This window comes from Rhea pennata, chromosome 5 (assembly GCF_028389875.1).
Source record: "Rhea pennata isolate bPtePen1 chromosome 5, bPtePen1.pri, whole genome shotgun sequence".
NCBI classification, from domain to species: Eukaryota; Metazoa; Chordata; class Aves; order Rheiformes; family Rheidae; genus Rhea; species Rhea pennata.
In genome coordinates this window covers 42570292-42586910 of record NC_084667.1, presented here as the reverse complement: position 1 = coordinate 42586910, position 16619 = coordinate 42570292, and the positions used below count along the sequence as shown (strand labels likewise).

At 40.5% G+C, this 16619-nt stretch overlaps 1 protein-coding gene across 1 annotated transcript in view; it reads left to right on the top strand.

The window, feature by feature from the left end:
* Positions 1-2123: 2123 nt before the first annotated feature.
* PTDSS2 (phosphatidylserine synthase 2) overlaps positions 2124-16619 on the top strand; it is a 46321-nt gene continuing 31825 nt past the window's right edge. The window contains exons 1-2 of the mRNA XM_062576375.1: positions 2124-2344; positions 12707-12808. Of these exons, the coding sequence (XP_062432359.1) occupies positions 2124-2344; positions 12707-12808 (323 nt within the window). The remainder of the gene's footprint in view (positions 2345-12706; positions 12809-16619) is intronic.

The following is a 16619-nucleotide window of genomic DNA, read 5'->3' as shown; positions in this document are numbered from 1 at the left end:
CCAACCCCTTTCATATGCAAATGAATGACTTGAATATTTCAGAGCTGGTGGCTACAGGCAACATGTGCTGCAGGAGTTGGGGTGTTCGTTAAAAACCACACATGCTTTTTTTCATTGCCTAGCTGGCTGCTGCCATCATGTGGCCAGCTCGTTCATTTACAGTCACATAAATATTTTCTCTCTCTTCCCCCTCCCCCCCCCCAAAAAAGTTTCTTTCCTGTGACACAGGATCAGACAACAAGGAGCATTTGCAGCTTTCTCTCTAGATATGCCAGTGTGAACACCTGAATGAGCAAGCAGGTGGTTCTGATGCAGCTGTGCTCTGTTGGTAGCTTTAGTTAGACTGCCTACGTGGAGATTAAAGCCTTTGTCAGCAAAGCACTCTCACATCTGCTCACTGCCATTTTCACAAATATGTGAAAGTCTCCACAGTAGCCAAATACTTAACATTAGGGAGTCTGCTTGACAACATGTGTAGGATTTGAGCTCTCTAAGAAGACAGCACAATGAGGACCTACAATGGGATCATTACTATAGAGAGAGGAATCTTTTTTTTTTTTTTTTTTTTTAATTGTTAATTTTATGATCAGCAAATTGTCTTGGTTCAATGGTTTATATTTCACTGTGCAAGGAACTGGGAATTAGAACAGCCTGAATAAGAGACAGGGGACAACTAGAAAGCATAGTGTGGGGTATTTGATTTTTGCCAGACTTTTACAGCTTTCGTTTGTCTCTGGATAACGCAAGGAGTGTGTATAAAATTAAACCATTTCCTTTAATGAGAATTCTTTGGTTATTTTTTGCAAAAGATACAAATACAGCGTCAAATATTGCTGCACTACTGCTACGCTTTGCAACTGCTAAGTTTATGTCTCTGTAGCATAGCACTATCCTGTCATAGCTGAAAGGACTGTTTTCCTAGTTCTTGGTTTTTCTCTCTCATATTTTTTGGAAAGAGAAAATGATGTTTTTTTTTTTCCTCTGACATAATTCAGCACAGCAAATGCCTGCCTCCAGCTGTAACACCTCAAAAAAACAAAACAAAACAAAAAAACAATAGTTTTAGGTTTCACCAGCTCAAAGCATATTCACCAAAGATCAAGTGGGAGTTTTTGACGGTATTGGGGATGCTTACTCCTGAGCTGTGGTAAAACTGCTACCTGAATTGTCAGAGCTGACGCACCTTAAATTCCTTGTGTGCTTTCAATTAGCTACGGTTCCCTTCTCCCATTGCATGTCATCAGAAAGTTACTCCAACTTCTAGCTGGGGGACTGCTGCACTTCACTTTCAGGATGGTGAGCAACCTTTGAAGCAGATTAATGCATCTGTTCATTTGATGCACGGGCCTGTGTCCTGGGCAGCAGGTTTTCTCTGTTGCAGGTGCCACTGGGGAGGTGACTCTGGAGCCTGGGGAGGAGTGGTGATGCCGTGGGGCCTCCACCTCCAGCCCAGGGCCTGCACTTCAGCCTCTGCTTTTTGGTTGGACCTAAGCGAGGGCTTCCTTCGTGGTGGCTGGGGGGAGGCACCAGCCTGGCTGGGACGCAGGAGGGTATGACTTCCTTTGCTGTGGGACATATGACAGAGGATGGCCTGACTTCCTCCAGGGAGGGATACGCGATGGATCCTTTCGGAGAGGAGGCCGTGATGGAGGACAGCGCGGGGCCCTCTGGGGAGGAGGCCAGGTCGGCATGACTCCCCGCTCTGCAGAGGCCGTGAGGGAGGACGCCTGTGACTCCTCATCCCGCTGAAGGAAGCGGCCCAGCCCTCCGCCTCCCGGGGCAGCGTGTCGGAGGACGAAGAGGACGAGGAGGAGGACGAGGAGGAGGAGGAGCGCGGCCGTGGCGCGCGGCGGCACCTCACGAACATCCCCGGCGGCCGCGGCAGGGGGGACCCTGGCGGGGGGGGGGGGGGGCGGTTGCCACAGCAACCGGGGACGCCCCGCCCCCCCCGGGAGCGCTCTGCGCTTGCGCGAGGCGGGGCCGCGGCGCGCGCCCCGCGCCGACGTGGGGTCGCGTCGGGGGCGCGTCCCGCCCCCTGCGCCGTCGCCCGTGCCGCGAGCGCGGCGGAGCGGCGCGAGCGCGGGGCCGCCCGAGCGCCTCCCGCGTGCGCGGCCGTTGCCGCCATGCGGCGCGGTGAGCGCCGAGGCCACGGCGGGGCCGCGGGCAAGGCCGCCCTGGAGGAGCAGCCCCCGCCGCTGCCGAACGGCGAGGTCCCGGTCGTGGCGGACCGGCCCCCGCCCGAGGAGTCGCCGCCGCCGCCGCCAGGCCCCGAGAGGGAGAGCGCCGGCCTGCGCCGCAGCACCGAGTCCGAGGTGTACGACGACGGCACCAACACCTTCTTCTGGTGAGGGCCGCCCCCGCGGGCCTCCTGCGCCGAGGCCCTGCCGTCCCCGCCCCGCCGTGGGCACCGGCCCGCGCGCCGCGCTCTGCTTTGCCGCTGCCTTTCCGGCGGGCGAAGCCCCCCGCTCTGCGGCGCTCCCCGTCCTGCGCGGCTGCGCGCCGCGGCAGCGGCCTTCGCTTGCCGCGGCGCCCGCGGGGAGATGCGCTTGGTCTCCGGCGCAGGCAGCGCGCCTCCCGCGCGGCCCTTCGCAGCGGCTGAGCGAAGAGATGAAAAGTTACTGCGTGTTATCTGCAGTTTATCTTGCCCTGGCTCCAGCGCAACAGATAGCAGCGCTGGAGTTGTGAAACCGTAGGCTACGTTTAAAGACGATTTTATTGGCCTTATGGCAATAAACAGCTGTCCAATGCTGACCTCTGGCAGTGGCGCCTCTTTTCTCAAATCTGGTCTTGAGCGCTCTGGCGAGCGGTCTCATTGCTGCTGCTAGCCAAGGCAACTTTTTCTCTCCCACCTGGCTAACGTTTCAGAGGTGCTCTCGAGGGCCTGCAGCGTGTGGAGCTTTGTGCTGGCTTCCGTTTGTTTTGTCAGTATTGCGTATGGAAAAACATTCCACCTCTTTCTTCTCCCTCAGTCTTGCAAGAGGTCTCTTCTGTCCATGCTGTTTTCTTAAAACGTACTGGAAAGCTGAAGTTGTAGTGCGGTTCAGGTTTTGTTAAATGCGGCTCTAACAGAAACAGATTTGTACGTACCTAGAAAAGTGCTTCTAATTTTTTTTTTAGAGTTGTTTCAGAAATCTACTTTAGTGTGCACATGTGTATTTTCATAGTTTTTCTCTGGCTTTTTTTTAATTATGTGCATGCCCCTTTTGACAAGGAAATCAATTGTAAAACACTTGTCTGCTTCATCATGAACCAGCGTAGAGGACAAACTCGGCTGACATTAGAGTCGCTTGTTTGGAACCTGAGCTAAGGGTGATGTGATTTGGCTTGAATTTGACATTAGTGAGATGGAAGTGAGAGGGGGAGGGTGCTTGGCTCTGACCCTGCCAATCTGGGCGGGAGGGGAGGTGAAGGTGGTGTTGATCTTGATGTAGCCACTGATATTAGGTGATATTTCTGCCAGTTTAAAACTCCTTTACTAAAGAAACATTTAGATACTGCTGGATCTCTAGGCAGTTGCTACAGAAGCATTGAGAGCCTGCCATATGCAAGTATAATTCAGGAATATCATCATCTTCAGAGCAGATGAACTTTCTTGGAGAGAACACTTTAGCATTGCTGCATGTAGGCTGACTTAGTGACCAAGTAACTGGATCTTCCTGAGTTCTGCTGCAGAGTGTCATCTTATAAATGGAAAATGGGTAAAGCTGTCACTTTCTTATTGTCTTGCCATTGCTTTCTGGTGGCTTAGAAACACCTAATGCTGTTTTTAATCATATAATCTCTTCTTTTGCACCTTTTTATTTGTTGTGGTTATGCAGTGCAGTGTGCAGTCTGCTTTCTTTAGAAAAAGAAGTTTTTTTTTTCTTTCTTTTGAAAGTACTAATGTACGACCTTTCCTTAGGGCAGTTGTTGGCTAGTCCTTCTCAAGGAGGATGATATGGACAAGTGTGTCATGCCGTGGTTCCTTAACATAGGCTACTTGGGAGGGAGGTGGGGAAGCAGAAAAGTGTGCATGTTGCTTGTGCTAGTAGCCAGGAGGTTAAATGCTTATGAAAGTTTCTGGGTTTTTCCTTTTGTTGCTTTTGACCTGTGCATGACACTGTTGCATGTGCTTTGTTACTATATCCTTTGGTCATGACTCAACTTTTACTCACATAATCATTATCCCTTGCCTAGAGTAAGTATTTTGTTTCTATGACCCTTAATGCTGTTCTCATACTGTCTGTTAGGGACATGGTCACAGAAAATTGAAATTTAAGAGGGTAGGTGCCCTGTCTTTTTGAGCATGTGAGTTATGTGGAAAGTATCTTTTCTTCTAGAGGTTTGAAAGCTAGGGAATAAGGTTACTCTTATGGCCTGCTCAGTTTGGAAAAATCCAAGAATTTGGAATTTGTAAGTAAAGTAAGAAATCATTATAGAAGTAACGTAGTATAATCTGCAAAGGTAAGTTACTCCTATAAATGCTATCCTCTGGAAATGTGGTTCTTTTTAGCTGTTTGCCTACCCTTTCAAAGCACTTAAACTGTTTTTTGAAAACAGTTAGATGTTACAGAATTCTTAATTGATTTTTGTTTTGAGAGGATGGAATGATTTGTGTTCTTACTCGATCTTAATAACTTTAGCCTGGAAAATACTGTATTTTAATTAAACTATGAGATCCTACATGGTCAATACTATGACAGCTATCTTTGCCGTGGGGGAAATCAAGCAAAGGAAATGGGAAGCAGCTTTATAAAACAGTACCTTTTATCCCCTGCACTAATTTCCAAACATCTATTGCTACTAGACAAGTGCTAGAAATATCCAGGCCCGCATGGTAAGCAGCTGCCCTAGGTGAATGTGTTCCATGCCGTTCACAGTGCATTTAAATGTTTCTTGCTATCTGCTTACAAAGTTAGCTTTTTGAATATAAAGGACTCTTTATAGCTGAGATTGACTTTTATTTTTTGTACACAGGAGCATGCTAGATCTGATATTTCTACTGAACTAATATGGGAAAGTCATCAGTCTTTTGATATCTGCATGCAGAAGAATGACTGATTTATCTTACATGTTCAGTCTCTTTATGCAACCCACCTTAGTCTCTGTTCTGGATCATCTAGTTTGATCTTGTATATAGTTTTCTCTATAAAACCATTGTGCTGCCATGGATTTTTGTATTACTTCCCAACTTGTATTTAACCAAAGGATAGTATTCAGAAAGGCATCCAGTTTTGATTTGAAGATGTCAGGAGCCAACAGATACATCTTTATCTCCCTGTGGCATTGTGGCTTCATGGGTTAATTGCTTTTACTAAGCCTTACTTTAATTTGAATTTAACTAACTTTAATATTCTCTATCGTTTTGTGGTGTGCTTTTCTCAGCCACAGTAATCACCATTATGTGGATATGATGTTGACTACGAAGGTCATACGATTTTAGTGTGACAGGAAAGATCTGTGGAGCTCGGGAAATGGAAAAAAAAAAAAAAAAAAAGGCAGAGGGGAATGGTAGGTAGAACAGCCTTTGGGCTAGTACAGCTTTCGTAGAATTTAATTCAGCCTGTTTGCTGCAAAAAGTGTAGAAATTGCATCTGCAGAAGAGATAGCATGTAGATCCCTCTACCTTGGTGTTTCTTTTGCTGTATTCTGTATTACAGGAAATCTTTCCTCATCACAAGCACAGTGTCAGGTTTTGGAAATGAGGATTAGTATGCAAACCAACTATTTTTGCAAATATAGGATTGGTATTCAAAACAAAGTTGGTACTTAGCTATTCCTTGCATGTAGTTCTTATCCCTAAGAAACTAAGCTTATAGTAGCAAGAGGTTTTCTGAAAAGGCTCCTGGAGGAAGGGATGAATGATTTATTTGAAAGAGAGATACCAAAAGGGAAGATCTACAAATTAGCATGAGCTTTTCACTTTACCCTCTTGTGTGGGTTACTGCAACACTTTCGAGCAAACATTCCTTAGGCTTGTTGGAAATGTAATGTTTGCTGCGTTTTGTCACACTAAAAGCTGACTGCTTTAAAGCAGGCCTTGGTGAGATTCTGTATTTGCTTGATGTTCTTCTGATTCTCTCTTGAAGTTTAAGCATATTGCTTCGCTTAGACGGTGAGGTGGGAGAGTGGAGGGTGGTGGTTGGTTGGTTGGTTTTTGTATTTAGGTATGCACTGGCAGTAGCTGGTTGCTTGCTAGAACATCCAGGAGATGCATTGTACAATGTAACTCAGTCACTTTAGCCTACTGAATATCTTAATTCTTCTTGCAAGTGAAGTTTGCTGTCTACTGCAAACTGTGTTATTAGAATATCGTTACCCTTTCCTGAAAGGAAAGAAGCACGTGGTTCAGACAAGGAGGATAGAGCCCTAAATGGAGTATCTTTATGCAGAGATCTTATGAATGTTTAATGCCCCAAATGGGCTTTAAACCTAGTATTATTTCTCTGTATCAAATTCTTTTTTCATAAAGATTTTTAAGGAGGATGTGGGAAGAACTTAATGGGAGTCAACTTGAACTTAGGGTGCTTTTCTGGGGAAAATGCAAAGACAGGCTGCCAGTCGCACAAGCAACACAACTGAGTTTTCAGTATTTGGTGAAATCAAAGGTTCAGCACACCAGGAGTACAGCGGATTAGTTTCACCCTGTGAAAATCACTTTCCTTGTAATAGCGTATTTCCTATGCTAGAATGAATTTCTGTATTATTTTCTATGTGTGCACTGCAATGGTAGGAGCTCTCTAGAGAGAATTCTTCAATACTGGTGCTTGAACTCTGGCTCATCAAAGCCCCATCATGTGACTTTAATTCTACATCAGTTTACAAAACAAGCCATCAGCCTGAAAAATTAACACCATGCTTTTATGCAATGAAATCTGGCCTAAGGGCACCTTGTTTTTATTCTTCTTTTTCTTTGTTTCCTAAAGAGAGAGACCTTCTCCTTAAAAAGACCTGTTGGTCATCTTGAGTGTTGTACCTTGCCTGTAATACAAAATCTCACTGTCTTGGTGGAATTGTTTGAAACTAAAACTTGAAATAGAGGTATTGCAATAGGTTTGAAGTTTTACTTAAGAAGAGTTTTTTAATTAAAAAACTTTGGTTAATTTGCCAGCTGTAGAAAAGATGAATGGAGATATGCTGCCTTTTCTCTTTTCTCATGCTGAAGCATGGTTTGCTTTTTAACCCATTTTTCTAGTTTCTCTATGGAAGTGTGTGCCAGCCTTCGTTTCTTATCAAGTGATTGTTTTATGAGCATCGCCATCTTGTATATGTGGAAAAACTGATGGCAAGGGAAATGAATGTTACTATTTTAGTGTGTCACAAGTATGTACAGAAATGTAATCAGTGTTGTGTACTTTTAAAGATGTACTGAAGACTTGTTAGCGGCTTAAGAATAGGTACTTTCTATGTCTAGGGGTTTCCTAAGGTCCAGCTTGTATTTAAAAACCTGCTTAAACTAATAGCTACATTTATTATTATTATTATTATTTGTTACAAATGAAGCTGTTTGGAGCTTTCAGGTAGTGTTGCAGCATAAAGTACATGCTTTGTTCTAGTTACTGTTGTTGTTTTTGTGATATATGTGGATGACAGAGAAGGTAGAATAGAACAGCAAATGAGGGAGATACCAGAGGAGAGAACATACTTCTTTGTTTTGCTGATTAGTTTCTTCAAGGTGTCTGTCTTTACAGAATGTAGAAAAGGCCAGAAGGATGTATTTAATGAACAAAATCTGAGCTCAAATAATGTTTTCAGCCAGTATCCATTTATGAATCTTGTTTTGGAGATTAAATGTTTATGGAAACCGTGATGTGAAGTTACCTGTGTGATATTAATTGCTTCAGCTTACTCAGATGTGTATATTCTGTCTCTGACTAGCTCTAAGCAGCTTGCTTTATTTTCAATTCTTGATACTTCAGACATTTTTACTTTCTTAGCTTTAATTGCATACTGACCTGAGGTCTCACGTCACAAACTGGCATTTGAACTCCTATTTTTGAAAGGTTGACAGCTTTTTTTGCTTTCACGGGCAGAGATCTTTTTGGTTGTGTGTAACATGAACAGCTTAGTCTCATGTTTCTAATTTTGGGATGTATTATCAAGATTATGATTGAAGGGTTTTTTTGGGGAGTGGGGGCAGGAGTTGAAGGTTTCAGATCTCTTGCTTTCTGTACCCCAAAAGACTAGTCTTTTTTTTTTTTAAGGGTTGTATCCCTGTTAATTAGGATTTTGATTTTGAATATCAAAATGATGGTTAATTTAAAATCTTGTTGTCTTTTCTGCCTTATTCTTAGCAGAAACTTAGTCAAATGCTGTACGGTTATGAAAGTAATAGATTTGAAGTACTCTATTGTACTCTATTAATCACATTTTTCTTATAATTTAGAGCATTATCTTTCTAAGTCAGATGATGAGCAAGTATATAGAGAGTGGAGAGCTTTGACTTTCGTTCATCTTTTAAAAGTCTCTTTCCAAAATGCTTTTATAACTTCACTATTATTTGGAATTGAGAAAAACAATGTCTTTATGAAAAAGCTGATGATGGGCTAAGATGAGGATAATTGCTTTGTTTCTGTATGGTGTATTCTTGCTGACAGGTACTTTTGCCAACACTTCTGAACATGCTGAAGTGATGACCACTATACATTTTTGCTGACAGATTATTTTTCTAGCAGTAGCTACTGATGAAAATTTTTAAACCAAGAGAGCAAACGATGCAGGCTATTCTTTTGAGCTCTGTTACTCTTAAAAAGCCAACAAAATATACAAGATTTAAGAGGGAGAGGGGAACAAAAGAGAAATCATTTGCATGTGTTTCTCAATGACTGTTACTGTTCTTAATGTAGTTGATGCATCATATATGACAAATGAGGACATTAATGGAAAGAAATGGGTAGTAAGGGTGTGGGTCTGTTCACGTAAGGTGATTGTAGTTTGTGCTGGAATTTGAAAGAGGTCATACAGCCTGCCCTGTCCTGCCTGGATGCGACTCCTTTCTCTCAGTTCAGAGAGCTCATCTGTGTGAAAAATAACCTCAAAAATTAAAAAAAAATCTTAAAACTTTCCCTAAAGCACTTTGATTTTTTGGGGGGGGGGGGGGAGGAGGGGGAGGAATAGAAGTTCTGATAGTTATTGTTTCTTGAAAAAACTGAGGTTTCTAAACGTGAAAGACAAATTAATGACCACCAGAAGGTAAAGTTAGAAATGTGCTGATCTCATTCTCTTGAAAAGCCCCCACTGTTTTTAAGCTATAGTGGAGGAGAGATCTGGCAAGTGAATGTTGCCTGTTAGACTAAGTTGCTCTCACTTGGCATTTAACTAGGTTACCAAGGCAAGGTTTTCTTGTTTGTTTGTTTTTAAACTGTCGTACTTCACTTATGTGCCCCCGTGGGCATATCCTGTGCTCCGCTGGAGAAAGTGCTAGATACAATGTTAGCGCGGAAAAGTAAGCTACCTAACCTTACAACATTTTTGTTGTTTAGGGTTTTATTGTGAATTCTCTTTGACTTTTCTGGCATTATGTATAGTTGCACGTAGATTTTTCTAGGCACCATTTTTGAGATTTTTCACGTGAAAACTTAGGAAGTCTTTTTCCCACATAAAAACGAGGAGTTTGTGCTCCTTGCCTTTGGTATACAGCCCAAATTCTCTTACAGTTTCAAGGAGAAGATATGTACTCAGCTTAGCTTAGCTCTTCTCTTTCTCCAAAGACTCCAAGCTGAGAGAACATAAGCCTTTCTGCCTAATTCCCTTAAGGCTTACCTTGCAGCCAAGAACATCCGCAGCGTTGCCTTCCTCTTGATGTATTACTTTAAAGTGTATGTGGAAAATAAAATAATCCTTCTTTATGCAGTTTAATTCATCTTGACTGATTTCACAAGTATTTCTACTTGTATTTCTAGCTACTGTAAATGCTTAACAGTTTCTCTTGTTCCATGTTACAGTGGATTTTCCACCCTACTGCATCCCCCAGGATGTGGAAAGATATGGTGTGCATCTGTGCCCAATTGCTTAAATTTTTTCTCTGACATGTAGGTTTGTGTGATGCTCTGGTAGCTCTAGTAACTATCATAACTTTGTCACTATTAGCATTTTTCTGGCTGGGTTGTTAACTTTCTGCTTCCAGAAGAGAATCCAGTCGAGAGGTCTTTCATTCTGGTTCCTGAACTTATGCTGGACTGAAAATATATTTACATGACTAAGCATCTTGAAAATTTTCTGAAAGAGAATCTTTCTTTGGTTGGAAATAAAGACTTGGCAAAAAGGGAATGGTGAGATATACAGCTTCTTGTTTCTTATTAAACAGGGAAGCTTGCTACATTTCAAGTTGAGGACTGTGGCATCAAAAATAGACCAAAGGTAGGGCACATGAAGCTCTCAAACAGTGAATATTCACCTTGCTACAACCCCTCCCACAGGGAAGGGTTCATCATTGTGTTCTAGTAGATGAGTTTCTAGGTGCATTTATCTAAGTGAGTGCATGCTATTAACTGTTTTTTATTGGCAATGTGCAGAACACTAAAGACATTGGAAAAGTAATTAGCTTAGTATATCTGTTAAGATTGACTATTTCTAGATTTATTTCAGTATCCTTGTAGATACTCATTAAAAAAGTAATAAAACAAGATGTGAAATATAATGCATAGCCTTACAATTAATGTAGCTTCTTTCTGTGATCAAAAAATAGGTGATTTTTGTTTTAATTACATATAGCTGCGTGCAGTAAACAGGAGATCATATTCTGATTTAAGTGAATTTAGACCATTGATTTCAATTCTCTGTTGTACCATATCCTTTAAGAAAGGACTATATCTAATTTTTCAACTACTGCCATGTTACAAAATAGGCATTGAGTCATGTGACTGTTAAATGAATGTTAAGTACGTGATGTCTGAATCACCTGTTATTTGGCATCCTGTGAGGCAAGTCGAAAGGAAAATGCATCTGTTGAGCAGGAAGCTTGCTGTTGTGAAGTCCTTGTGTATTTTTTGACATAGTGATTCCTTGTTAATTTTGGAAATATTTCTGTGTCCTTTTCTTCTTTCTGGAGTTGGTTAGTCTGTGTCCTCTGGACTGCAAGGAAGGATAGTGTTAAATGCTGAATACCTTTTTATCAGTGGCAGAAGAGGATTGCATCTGCTTATGAGGTATTGCATGTGTTTTCCAGTGGGATTAAAAGGATGCTGTGAGAGCTGGTTATATTTTGGATTACAATGAACTTCAAATTGCAGTACAAAATAATGCTTACCTTAACTTTCGGAGTGATTTTTAGGTTGATTATTGGATTTGATGTTTAGAGATAGTCAGTGGACTTCTCAGAAATGTGTGAAGAGCTCTGGGTTGTCGTGGCCTGTATAACTTGAGGAAATGAACTTGCTTTTTGATATAAAATGTGAATGGAATAGTACATTTTTGTTTGATACTGCAATACAAGTTAATACTAGCAAATATGTACCCATGCTTGCCACTTATAGTAATTTGTGTGCTGTTTTCTGTTCTCTAAGCTCAATGTTTTATAACCGCAATATTTTGGTGATTTTGTTTTAAGAGAATGGTGTTGTCTTCTAAAACAGAGCTCAGTCTTTGTTTTGATCTTAAATGACTAGAATTCCTGTGCTTTTGCTTTTGAGCTGAGATCAGACAAGAACTGTCAGCTGAAAATAATGAATGGCTTCTCATTATGAAAGGAATTTTCAACTTAAAAATGTTGCCACTTCATCATAAGAATATTGTGTATCGCCTAATTAGTAGATGTTTGTTTATGCAGATGTTGATGATTTGTTTAGATTTTTTTCTTTTTTTTTTAGATTCATGTATGTAAGATCTCTTCCAAACTCCTGGGTCAGTTTCTGCTTAGCTCTCAACTTTCATACACAAAGTGCTTTAACAATGTTTGTGTAAGCAAACGAACTCTCCTGGATGAGGAAGCGAGAGCTCTTACTGCATGTAAGCTAGTTGTGCTCTGTCTGCACCAGGGTATCAATCACACCAGCAAGACCGCACATTTTAACAGTGTAGTAGAACAACTCTCACGAGCCAGACAAGCTTTTACATGCGGTTCTGCTGGCACAAACTTGTAGCCTTTAGTTTAAACTTGCTGTTCAGATCTAAGATGAAATGAAACTGTAAGAGTTACTGGAAATGAGGGAACATCATAGTTCTTACAGTTTAAATTGTTCCGAGATATTTTTAAATGTATTTTTTTATAACTAGTCTTTTTTGAGTGTTTAGTTTCTGTGGAGTACATTCCTCTCCCTTTAGTCTTAAGAGTCTAACTAGCCTGCTGCTGTTTGTTGTTAATAGACTATGTAATGAGTTATACCTGATAGATGTGGGAGAGACTTTTTTTTTTTTTTTTTTGGCTTGGGCTCTAGATATTAGCACAATTGATACAATTTTTTCCACTTACTATTGTTCACTGGGCAAGTGTTTGTACAAATTTTAAGTCAAAGAACTGAGGAGAAAATGAGCAAGACATCTTATTATGATAGGCTTTTGTCACATGCTTGTGGATGATTGACTGATGAGTAAGTTTAGTGCAAACACTAAAGTCTTTTTATTTTCTGTGCTGAACAATACAAATAATCTAACCTGTCTGGAAAACATGAAACTTATGTGTTAGTATTGGTCATGGTCTAGCTAGTAGCCTTCCTGAGGCTTAGCTGACCCAGGTAAAGATTGGAATATTTTGCTTTCTGGTTTTAATTTTCTCTCTTCTAAATTTTAGGAGAGCTCACACCTTAACAGTCTTGTTCATCCTCACATGTGCCCTGGGATATGTAACCTTATTTGAAGAAACACCACAAGATACAGCCTACAATACAAAGAGGTAAATACTATTTGAGAAAGCATTCCTGTACATAGCTACATGGTCAAATTACCTCATGGTAAGCTAAGGTACAAATTTACGGTGTAATAGGTGTTCTAGGAACTGCCTGGGTGTATGCTTTTACCCTGTGGATAAGCTACCTAAAATGACCTTGCAATAACTAGTTTGCGTGCTCAGACCCTTAAAAACTGACAAGACCAAAGTTAAATGTATAAGCTGCTTTGCTACTGGTCTTTGAATTTAATTTCTAATCAGTTTAATGTTGCTCGCTGTCATAACTAGGCTGTGCGTGTGATTTAAAACAAAACACAAAACTCCAAAGTCTCGAAGTACTGGATGTTTTTCTTTGGCAACTGTTCTGGCTCTTAAAATAACCTTACATTCTAAATTATGTCTACAGTGACTAAATTTTTCTGACTTAAGTATTAATGTAAAACTATGTTTGAGATACTAATGCAAATTTGGGTTGAAAATAAACATGAGGATTTGTAGCTTAAAGGGAGGCTCTTGGAAAATAAAAAATGAAATGAGTCTTACTTGTATGCTTCATTTCTACAACGTTTTAAATGTAGTTGAACTTATCTTCTTTATAAAGAAATATGGTAGGAGACAAAAAGGAGGAAGAAAAGCAGTTTTTCTTCAATCCAAGTACATTTTAAGAATTAAGGGTTACATATAAGCTTCAAAGTACCTGATTGCTAACCATGAAAATCATTGTTTTCTGTCTGTTTTCTCCCCTAGCTGTTAAAGAGTTTTTTCCCACCTTTTTCTTTTTAAGTATCTCAGGATATAGTATTCATTATCATGGAGATGCAGGAATTAGAGTATTTCCTGAGATAATATAATATTGGTGGTTATTCTATTGGTTACACAACAGATGTAGTTAATATACTTCACAGTCATACATCTGTGCAGAGCTGAGGGTTTGTACTTTATGTGTGGGTGTAAAATGGAACAGGTTGGAACACAGTGCCTTGTCTGGAGCTGGGAAATTTCTGAAATGTTTCAGTGTGAGCAAATGCCATTTTATTCCTAGTTATAGCAATGAGTGTGTCTAGGCAATAGGTGGAGGTGTGACATGGCAGTTTAAAATAAAGAAGGGGAAAAGCTGAAAGAGAAGTGATGACACCTCATTAGGGGATATTACAGATATGTAATAAGGTGACTCAGTGGAATATCCTATTTTGAGATTAGAGCCATTATGAGTTTAATAAAAACAAAACTAAAGATGATTAACTATCAGATTAACCTTTCTTTCACGAAATAAATGTTGCTTTCTGCAAATTTAGTCCAGAGAATAGCATTTCCAGTTGTTAATAAATTTAACAACATTGTACTAAGTGATGAGTAGTGAATGCTCTCTGATGGCTTTGTATTGCTGCTTGTAGAATACTCCGTGCAATATCGAGCTGCAAAAATAGCTGCAAAAATACCTGAAAAGCAGCATTCTGGGAATTGTGTAAGACCTTCCAAATATTGATTTAATATCACTTCTCTTTTTTTAAAGATACATCTCTGTTTCCATTCATGCTCTATCCTTGTGCTATTGCCATAGTCACTCCAGCCACATGCCTTATTTTGGCATTCTTACAGAAGAATTAATTGAATTCTTTTTATATTAGAAGACTGTTTCGTCTTGAGTGCATGATGGGTACTTCCTAGCTAGTTGCACTTTCATGGAAGAAGTCTGGAAACTAACATGTTCAACTTTGGTGTTTTATTTTTGGGAGAATTCAACAGCTTACTTGCATTTTAAACTACAATCTGGAATGAAACTTCTTGGCTTTTTACCACTTCAAGTCCATTTGTATTTCTGCCCTGCAGAAATTTTGGGATTTAACTTAGCCAAAGCAATACTTTATCTGAAGATACAAATCAGTGCATGCATAACACAAGTTCTCTGTGCCTCTCCTAAGCTTTACCTCTGTTGCCTTGGATCTGGTTTATGAGATGGGAGGGATTGTCTATGTTAACTTGTGCTGAGTCAATTTTCAGTGAACTCCTATCTGTGGTCACTCAAATCTCTTTTCTAAGGATTTTGAGAAAAGTGATTTGCTGAGTGTGGCACCGTTAAGCATGAAGGATTCCAGCTCGTTTCGTATTCTGACTGTTTTTCTACCTTTTTTTGGATCTGTGCACTTGCTTCTCTGTTATATGTCATTATTCCTGACCTGTTTCACGTGGCTCTCTAGGTACACATTTGAACAAAAAGACTTTTCTGAGCAAGAGTAAGATGGCCACAGTATGCATCAGTATACTCATATCCTCAGTTTTCGCCAAAAATGTTCAACATCTGTGACTTAAAATTCTTCTGCCCTAAGGTACTTTTCCAGTCTTAATGTAGAGCTGTTGAGTGTAAAATGTAAAAAATTGGCCAGTTTGAGGTTCTTACTCTATGCAAATATTTCATGGGAACACTTGCCTGCTTAATGAACATCAGTAGTTTTATTACAGCTTGTACAATCAGCAGTGTCTCTGGCTGTCAGGCCTCTTTATTTCCAACTACTGCACAATGACAGTGGAGCAGTGTTTCAGTCCTTAGGTGCAGAGTCTAAATAAATACTTGCAAACACTTAAACCTCTGTTTTGAAGCTCTTGCTGAGAGATGCCAGAATGCTTGTAAACTGTGTTAGGTGCTTAGAGAAAAAATATAGTAGCAGTAAAATATACAGATTGCTGTGATATCTGATGTTACTGTGTTTCCTAGACTGGCAAAAACAATGGGAAGTCGTGTGAGACTCCTGTCTTCTGTCATTTCCTGTAAAGGTGCTTCATCCAGTTAGCTGTAGGAGCAGCTCAGCTGAGGATGTATGGCTGGATCCATGCAGTAATCCTCAGGAGAACTGATGCACAAAATGAAACTTTATTCAGAGCATAATTCTTTGAGATCTTGGGGTGTGGCACATATAGCTAAGAATTACATTTACGTCTATTTACATTCTGACTTTTGATGCCATTATCCTTGCTGGAGTGTGTTAGGGCCATTAAGGCTGTGTGTGTGGGGTTGTTTTGTTTTTTTTTTGAGATGCAGCTTACACAAATATTTTATAAGTGAATCTGTGCAAAGTTTATTAGGATCACACACAAAGATGTTGACATGATCATGCAATGTATGTGATCAGATTGTCTCTGTTCTAAAGACAGTTGAAAATTCACTTTGTTAGCCAAAGGGATGTTGTGCTGCAATAGGCTGTCCAATCAATGAGAAGTTTTTATTCACACAGTTACTCAGTATTTAAAGAAGCCTTGAAATTGTCCATTCAATCTGACAACTGTCAACTTCTCTCCTTCTGTTAAGCATTCAGGAGGAGTTGACGGGACAGAGCTCCAGCTTTGAGGATACCTAGTAACTGCCTTTACATTCTGTGGCTGTAGAAAATGATCTGTATCTCTCAAATACTTACAATGCTGAGCAGAGGCTTTGGGAGGAAGATACATACAGGCTTTAAAAAAGCCTGAATGTGTCAGTGTTATGCATTGAATTTCAAGCTGTAAAAGAGTCTGTCTTCTAAGATGCCTTTCTACACTCGTTTTCTGAGATAACAGATCACTGCCTTTAGTCATGGTAACAAATGTAGGTATATGTGTGTTTTCAAGTTGATGATCTTTAATTTCCTGTCATCTGAACTTCCAGAAATGTAAGGTAACAGGGAGGCTAAACCTCCATCTGCCAGTCTGCAGCTCTTGATTCATTGATGAGATTGTACCAGTCATGCTAATGTAGATATAGCCAGAGAAAGCACAGGGAACAAGAGCTGCGTAGTTAAAAGCCTAGGACAAAGGATGATATACAGATGCTCATAGACAAGAT